At 40.0% G+C, this 8,015-nt stretch overlaps 2 protein-coding genes across 2 annotated transcripts; one reads left to right on the top strand and one right to left on the bottom strand.

Moving 5' to 3' along the window:
- Positions 1 to 120: 120 nt before the first annotated feature.
- Positions 121 to 1,927, top strand: LOC126713200 (protein CANDIDATE G-PROTEIN COUPLED RECEPTOR 7). Its single transcript, XM_050412887.1, has one exon. It carries the CDS (start codon positions 328 to 330, stop codon positions 1,645 to 1,647), a length of 1,320 nt encoding a protein of 439 aa, XP_050268844.1. The 5' UTR covers positions 121 to 327; the 3' UTR covers positions 1,648 to 1,927.
- A 1,780-nt stretch (positions 1,928 to 3,707) lies between these two features.
- Positions 3,708 to 6,049, bottom strand: LOC126697152 (uncharacterized). The gene is made up of 3 exons (XM_050394030.1): positions 4,449 to 6,049; positions 4,199 to 4,360; positions 3,708 to 3,942 (listed from the first exon to the last, which is right to left on the bottom strand). Exons 1-3 carry the CDS (start codon positions 6,047 to 6,049, stop codon positions 3,708 to 3,710), a joined length of 1,998 nt encoding a protein of 665 aa, XP_050249987.1.
- Between the last annotated feature and the right edge of the window lie 1,966 nt (positions 6,050 to 8,015).

Raw genomic sequence — 8,015 nt, 5'->3', positions numbered from 1 at the left:
AATCTGTTATCCAATTACCACGAAATTTGCAATACAGCAGTGCTTTGCTTGCTCTGAGTTGAACATTCAGGGACTTTTTTGTTCATGTATTTAAATATATATAATTTTAGTTTTTAGATAATATTTTTCAATATTTTCAAAAAATACAAACATAAAACAACGTTTCGGCCGTCGATTTCCACGATTCTTGAGCTCTCCGTAGACTTTGCTCTCAAGTCGGTTCAACAATTGTCTTCACAAATTGATCCAACACCATATATCCATATATATAATCTTACTTTTAGATCTGGGAGTTCTCTCTCTCCCACACCTCAGCGCTCAGATCTAATGGCTCTGTCTCTGTCCTCCCGCTCCGTTTTCCTTTCCTTCCTTCTCTTCCTCTCTCTTTCCCTCTCCTTCGCTGAGATCCGTGACACCCAGATCCGATCCGACGTCCGCCCCATAATCCCATTCGACGAGTTCGGGTTCACCCACACGGGTCGCCTCGAACTCAACGTGTCTGGGATCGCTATATCCGACCCGAATGTGGACCTGTCAAAAGTCGGGTTCTTTCTCTGTACCCGAGACGCATGGATGCACGTGCTCCAGCAACTCGAAGACGGAGAAGTCACGTGCGCCCTCCTCTCCGATTTGGTCAAGCCGGTTTTCACTTTCTCAAACCTGAAGAAAAACGGCGACAGCTTCAGTACAGTTTTTATCGAGACCGACGCCGATCAGTTCACGCTGGTTTTCGCCAACTGTTTCGGGAACCAGCTCAAGGTTTCGATGGATGTGAGATCGGCGATGTACAATCTCGACGGGAAGAGTCAACGGCGTGACTATCTCTCCGCCGGGAAAACGATTTTGCCTAGGGTTTACTTCTTGTTATCCTTGGGCTATTTCTTCCTCGCCGGACTTTGGATCTCCGTTTTGTACAAGAAGCGATTGACCGTGTTCCGCATCCATTTCTTCATGCTCGCGGTTCTGATTCTCAAAGCTCTGAATCTCCTCTGTGAAGCCGAAGACAAATCGTACATCAAGCGCACCGGTAGCGCTCACGGTTGGGACGTGTTGTTCTATATCTTCAGTTTCTTGAAAGGAATCACGCTCTTCACGCTGATCGTTTTGATCGGAACTGGATGGTCGTTTTTGAAGCCGTATTTGCAAGATAAGGAGAAGAAGGTTTTGATGATTGTGATTCCTTTACAGGTTGTGGCGAATATAGCTCAGGTCGCGATCGATGAGAGCGGTCCCTTCGCGCAAGATTGGGTTACGTGGAAGCAGATCTTCTTGCTCGTCGATGTGGTGTGTTGCTGTGCGGTTTTGTTCCCTATCGTTTGGTCGATTAAGAATCTCAGAGAAGCCGCGAGGACTGACGGGAAAGCCGCGGTGAATTTGATGAAATTGACTCTGTTTAGGCAGTACTACATTGTTGTGATTTGCTACATTTACTTCACGCGTGTTGTGGTTTATGCGTTGGAGACTATTACTTCGTATCGGTACCTCTGGACGAGTGTGGTGGCTGGAGAGTTAGCCACGCTTGCATTCTACGTGTTTACAGGGTTGAAGTTCAAGCCCGAGGCACACAATCCATATTTCGTGATCGATGATGAGGAGGAAGAGGCTGCAGCCGAGCAATTGAAGCTTGAGGATGAGTTTGAATTGTGAGTGCAGGAAAAGAGATTTTGGGATGGTGCAGTGTGATCAAATTGGGGAAAGCTGAGGTAGAAAAAACAAAAATTCAAACTATTACGATTTATAATGTGGGTCTTTTGTTAAATTTTATTATCATATATGTGTTACTGTTTCTTAATGTTGCTTGATCTGCTGTGCCTGTTAATTTTGAGTTTTAGTAGGATAATTTCATAGACTCGTGTGCCTGTGAAGAACTGGATAGTTTGTGTATATGTTTAAGTAAGTGGTAATACTAGATACTTTTGCAATCAAATTTTTTGGGGGAATTGTTGTCTTCTGAGTAGGTTGTGCAACTACGTCTATGAATGCTTGAAATGCATGTTCTTAGTATTGTAATTGTGTGGGACTTATAAGTTGATGCGAGTTGAATGATTCGAAGTGTGGTCAGAAACTGGAAATTCTTATGCTTGTTAGAACATAATTTTAAATGTGCGAGTCAGGCAGGATGCTCAATGTGCATAAGTGCATTTTACAAATACATGAATGTGAAAATCTTGATCAATGAAGTTGTGCACTGTAAACATGAAAAGTGATCCAGCTATACTGTTTGTAATATTACTTTTTATCTTCGATAATTGCAATAGCTTGATCGGGAGTTACTTTATGTGTAGTTTGTTAATAAATCTTGTAGAAATCTGGATCATGGTAGAGATATGGTACCAAACATTGTGCTGTTGGGATTGCATAATGCAAAACGTGGTATATTTTTGTATAGGAATTAGGGGTGGCAAAGTAAGCCCAAACTCATTTGCCCACCCAAACCCATCCACTCTAATTGAACCCAAACCCACCCAATTATTAGTTGGGTTAAATGGGCAACAACCCAATTAGACCCAATAATTATTGGGTTTTAACTAAAAACCCATTGAGACCCATTTAACCCAAAAACAATTCACCCAAATTCAACCCAGCCCTTCCCATTTAAAAAAAAAAAAAAAAAGGCCCTCAGACGTTCAGTGTTTCTGGTGTCTCATTTTCCTTCGTTTTCTAGGCATCCAAACACTTTTCTCTCTCTAAATTCAGGCAAGGCAAAGCAAAGAAAAGCAAAGCAAATCAAATCAAAACTCTCTCTCTCTCTCTCTCTCTCTCTCTCTCTCTCTCTCTCTCTCTTTCTTTGTAGATGCTCTTTGAAACTCGTAACTCGTCAATGCGACTCACCACGACTAGGCTGAGTCCAACTCAGGCTGTTCCACCTCATGGCTAATAATCTGTCGAAGGCCACTAACGACAATTTCCTCGAGCAAATTCTCGGCCTACCCAGCTTCGCTTCAGTTGAGGCTGGCTTGACCGGTGCCGATGGAGGCTTGGGCGGTTCGGGGACCGATCCGCTTCTGATGATACTTCAACTAAGCTCCAGTGACCTTGGCGGTGGAGGTGGTGGCTCTGGTGGTTTTCATGGACAGGTGTTTCCGTTAAGGCTGAGCTTGGAGCAAGGGAAAGGAGGGTTCTTGAAGCCCGATGAGGCCTCCGGCAATGGCAAACGTAAGCTGGAAACTTTTTCTCTATTCTCTGTTTGGTTAGTTAGAAAGTGATGGAATTTGATGGAAAATGATAGTTTTTTTAACCAAAAAAAAAAAACTTCAAAATGGTCATTTTCACTTTAATGGCATTTTGGTAATTTTGATAATTGGGTAATTGGGTGAGTTGGGGTTTACCTATAATAATTGGGTTGGGTTGGATTTGGGTTAAAAGCTATGAAGCACGGGTGCGTTTCGGGACTCGGGTGCGGGTGCGGGACTCGGCAATTTTTGAAAAAGGTGGGTGCGGGTGCGGCAGGACTCGACGATTAAAAAATTATTAAAAATATTTTTATAATATATGTTAAATATATTGCTAAGCATACTTTTACTTTTTCACATTATATAAACAAATACCAAATTTAAGAGCAATAGTAGATAACAACTAAAACATGATGTTCATAAATTAAATATAATCCACAAGATTGAAACTAAAACATTCCATGATGTTTGGAAATTAGAATACAACTCATAAGTTTGAAACTAAAACAAAATAAAAGATAATCAACAAGACAATCAAACCCAAATATCATCATCCTCAAGATCAATGGCTTCACTTCGAACTTCACTTTCACTAGTAGTAGCACTAGTGTTAACATTCCCAATAACTATAGCCTCCAACTCTGGCTCATCAAGTGTAAGAGCTGCATTCTCAAGAATTCCAGCTCCTCCATGCATGTCGCTCTCATTCCAAGAGTCTCCTGCAATATCCCACATCTTTGTTGCGGTATGTATGTACTCTTCATTGCGCCTTGACAAGAGTCGAAGATTAGAATGCACATATACCAAATCCTCAGTGCGTGCAGGAGCCATTTTGTTTCTTTTTAAGGAATGAATGAATGAATTTGTACGTGCTCCAATTTCTCTCAGCACATGAGGATGAGCAAGGTTGTCTAAGAAGTTTAAGGGCAAGGGTTTGAAGAGTTGGAAATGCGGAGCCATGGTATTGCCACCAAACCAAAGGTAGTAAGGTCCACCTATCCGTCAAGGCACTTGGTGAAGGAAACCTCCCTCCTGAAAATTTAGCAAACTCATACTTCACCACCGTTAAGTCGTTCTCATCTTCAAAGTATCGCTCCAAACACTTGCTTCTTTCCATAGAAATTTCATGATCCCGATGTGGAGGGATACGTTTTGGATTCTCCGAAATCCATTCAATGGAGTAATACCTAGTTAAAGATTAAAAAACAAATATAGATCAAACGTATGTTTTACTAAAAGGGTGAACTAAGGAAAATAGATAATAAATGTACTTACTTAGGATTTAAGGAATGAGCCAAACAATGTAGTGGTGTAGAATTTTTAGTCCACCGATCAATGAGTATATCATACACCACACCCCAAAATGAGCTATATTGATCCTCTTCCAAGCCTTCATGCCGATATATCACTACTTTCACCTTCTCTATCATGGAATCCCACATCTCATACACAAGATGAAGACAAGGCTTATCTGTGTCTGCTATTCGTAGCATATCATAAATGGGTGCCGTGAATTCAAGGATATAATCAATATTATCCCACCAAAGATCACTTAGAATCATATCTTTCACCTTTTGAGCTTTTCCAATGTCATCCTCCCTATAAGAAGCCCATTGGTCACTAATAGCCATGGCTTGAAGGCATCTTTTTATCAACTTCAACCTTTTCAACGTTACAACCACCGAAGCAAATCTAGTATCAGCAACTTGGAGCAATTTTAATGGACAAAATTCATTAAACATTGCCAACCTCATAGAATGGTTCATGATAAAAACACGTATGAAGGATGCATCATCAGCAACACATGTAATACAACTACATTTCTCATATGTAACTTCATTCTTTTCAGTGTTTTTTGCTGCACAAATATTCTTCAAAGCTAGATTGAGAGTGTGGACAACACAAGGTGTCCAAAATATTTTAGGATACTCACCCTCAATAAGAGCTCCAGCAGCCTTCATCACATTTGCATTATCAGTGATGACTTGGACAACTTTTTCATGTCCAATCTCTTTTATAGCATCCTTTAACACCCCAGCAATGTAATGCTTATCTTTGAACTCACCTGACCCATCAATTGCCTTTATAAACACTGGACCCCCATCTGATACAGCCATTATATTAATAAGAGGCCTCCTTTGTGGATCTGACCATCCATCAGAAACTATACTTACACCATTTTCAAGCCAAGAGTCCTTAATTGGTTTCAAGAGTCTTTCAACATGAGCTTTTTCCTTTTGCAAAAGTGTTGTTCTCAAAGCATTGTATCCAGGAGGAAGATAACCCGAAATGCTTTGAGTAGCAGCAAATGCATAGGAACTACGATAATGTGGGTTCCTTGCAAAGTTAAACGGAAGCCCACCGGTGTAAAACATCCTAACAATTCTACTATCTAAATCATGTCTAGCATTATTCTGAAATGCTTTCTCCAAAGTAGTATTCATAGTCACCTTCCTCCTCTTAGCATCAACCGGATTTGTACTATGACTACTATCACTCCCTTCTTGTCTCCGAAATGGGGAAATAGGTATCCCACGGCCTGGGGGAGGTGGGGGTAAGGGAATATGACTTCTCTGTTCTTGCTCTAACTTATTAGCCTCAACTTGATCATGCATTCGCTGCATTTCCAACCTATGGCTCTTTGACACATTACGGCATGCTCTAATACCTTTGCCAGAAATTTGTAATAAATGAGCCTTAACCCTAGAATAGGATCCCATAAAAACTATATCACAATAGTTGCACTTAAAATATGTGTTTCCACTAGATTTCACAGATGCACCAGCTGGTTTTTCTACCTTAGTCACATACTGCCAAAGAGGGGATTCAGCATTTGACACGTCTTGTGAACTTTCTGTGCTATTAACTTCGTCCATTGTAAATTCAATAGATTCAATTTAACCTACAAATTAATGATAAATCAAACCAAGTTCACAGCAACAAAACACAGCAGCCAGGTTCACACTGTGAACTTCACAGCAAAAAAACACAAAACCACAAAACCAAAAAAACCCTTTAACTCCCCACAAATAACCTACAAATAATAACTACTAACTAAATAAATTAATGATAAATCAAACCAAGTTCACAGTAAAAAAAACACAGCAACCGGGTTCACAGCAAAAAAAAACACAGAACCCTAACTCCCACAAACCACAAATCACAAATCATAGGTTAACAAAACCCTTTAACTCCCACAAGAATTGAAAAAACAAGCAAAAAAACATAGCAAGCAGTCAAGCACATAAATTTTCAGATTCACAAATTTATTTCTAAGCAATTTGAAAGAGAGAAATAGTAAAGAACAAAGAATAAAAATTCAAGAAAAGAGCAGAGAGAGCACACCTTAAAGAGCAGAGAGAGCAGAGAGAACACAGAGATGAGGGACGAAGCAGTGAAGCACAGTAGCACACAGAGAAGGAGATGAGGGATGGAGTGAGATTCTGAAATTTGGATGAAGTGTGAGTGACTTAAGGGGTTTGGGTATTTAGGTTAAGACCCCTTAAGTCAAACAATGCGTTTGCACCTTTTTTTTTTTTTTTTTTTTTTTTTTGAATTTCGGCCTGACTCGGCCGTTTCGGCCGATACGGACCGAGTCGGCCTGATTTCGGCCGCGTCGGCCCGAATCGGGATCCGCCATGTGGCGCGACGCGGCACGACGCGGGACGGACGCGTGGTCTGCGGCGTCCCTCCCGCGTCGCCACGTCCCGCCGTGTCGGACGCGGGTGTGCCGGCCTAGGAGCCGCGTCCGTGCATCCCAGGTTAAAAGCAATTAGTTAAATGGGTTTTAATGGGTAAATGAGTTTTATATACCCAATTCAATAATGCCCATCCCAGACCCGCCCATTTGACACCCCTAATAGGAATAATGATGCTTTCTTCATATCTTATCTCTCTCCTTTTTCTATCTTTTTCATGATTTACCAATTTTAAGTATGGTTAATGGGGTTGTCCTTTTATGTGTTGGTTCCTAGTTTACAGACTATGGGAATAAACTGACAGGGAAAATCTGTAATTTGAAGTTTTGAACATTTTGTAGATAATACACTACAAATGCCTTTAGTTTGTTGATTAGAACAAAAGTAAACCAAGATTGCTCTCATCTCATATTTATATGAAGCATATAAAAATCACTGTCTACGTTGACTCGAAGTCTTAATTGAAAAAAAAAAAGAAAAAAAAAGTCCTGAATGAATTGAGCCATCATTTGACCAGTTGAAATAAGAGGAATTTTTTTTTTTTCACCTGAATATTTATTTATTTTTTGAAGATGGGTAGATAGTGGGGAGGTTGAGGGGTTTGAACCACAGACATGTGGCACTACAATATATTCCATTACCACTGGACTATTACTTGAACCTTTCACTTGAATAATCTAAGAAAAATGGAATTGTATTTCATCTGATGAACATTGATTCTAATTATTATATAGATAAATGCTTTTAGTTTCCGACAAAAAAAGATTAATGCTTTTAGTAGAACTTACTGAGTGCTTTTATAATATATAAGGTATTTGACTTGACAAATTTTGTTGGCCTTTCTTTTTGTTTTTGTTTTTGTTTCGGGGGAGGGGGGTTGAGAAAGATTCTTCTCTTTCAATTTGATGTTGTCTGAGAAAGGTAGGCAGCGTGATATCTTTAATCATCACCACGTTTTGTAAGTTATTGAACTAACTTGAGACTGTTTTTCATCAAATAGGCATCACTTAGCTTCAACACTAGCATGAGTATATGGAAATTTCGTTTGATATAACAAATTTTCTGCCAAACAAATGGATCGAGTGAAGTATTTATGGAGCTTTGCTGTTTATGTATGGATGTAATGTGCAGTGCAGTAATGTTT

Source organism: Quercus robur, chromosome 2, assembly GCF_932294415.1.
Source record: "Quercus robur chromosome 2, dhQueRobu3.1, whole genome shotgun sequence".
Taxonomy (NCBI): domain Eukaryota; kingdom Viridiplantae; phylum Streptophyta; class Magnoliopsida; order Fagales; family Fagaceae; genus Quercus; species Quercus robur.
This window is presented reverse-complemented; position numbering and strand designations above follow the sequence as displayed.

What these genes read in the sequence shown, in the direction of transcription:
- LOC126713200 (XM_050412887.1), top strand. Translation starts at nt 328, where the DNA reads ATGGCTCTGTCTCTGTCCTCCCGCTCCGTTTTCCTTTCCTTCCTTCTC.
- LOC126697152 (XM_050394030.1), bottom strand. Translation starts at nt 6,049, where the DNA reads ATGGACGAAGTTAATAGCACAGAAAGTTCACAAGACGTGTCAAATGCT. An exon ending in GCTCATTCCTTAAATCCTAA is followed by an intron (nt 4,361 to 4,448) that starts GTAAGTACATTT and finishes ATCTTTAACTAG; the next exon opens with GTATTACTCCATTGAATGGA. An exon ending in GCTAAATTTTCAGGAGGGAG is followed by an intron (nt 3,943 to 4,198) that starts GTTTCCTTCACC and finishes ACTCTTGTCAAG; the next exon opens with GCGCAATGAAGAGTACATAC.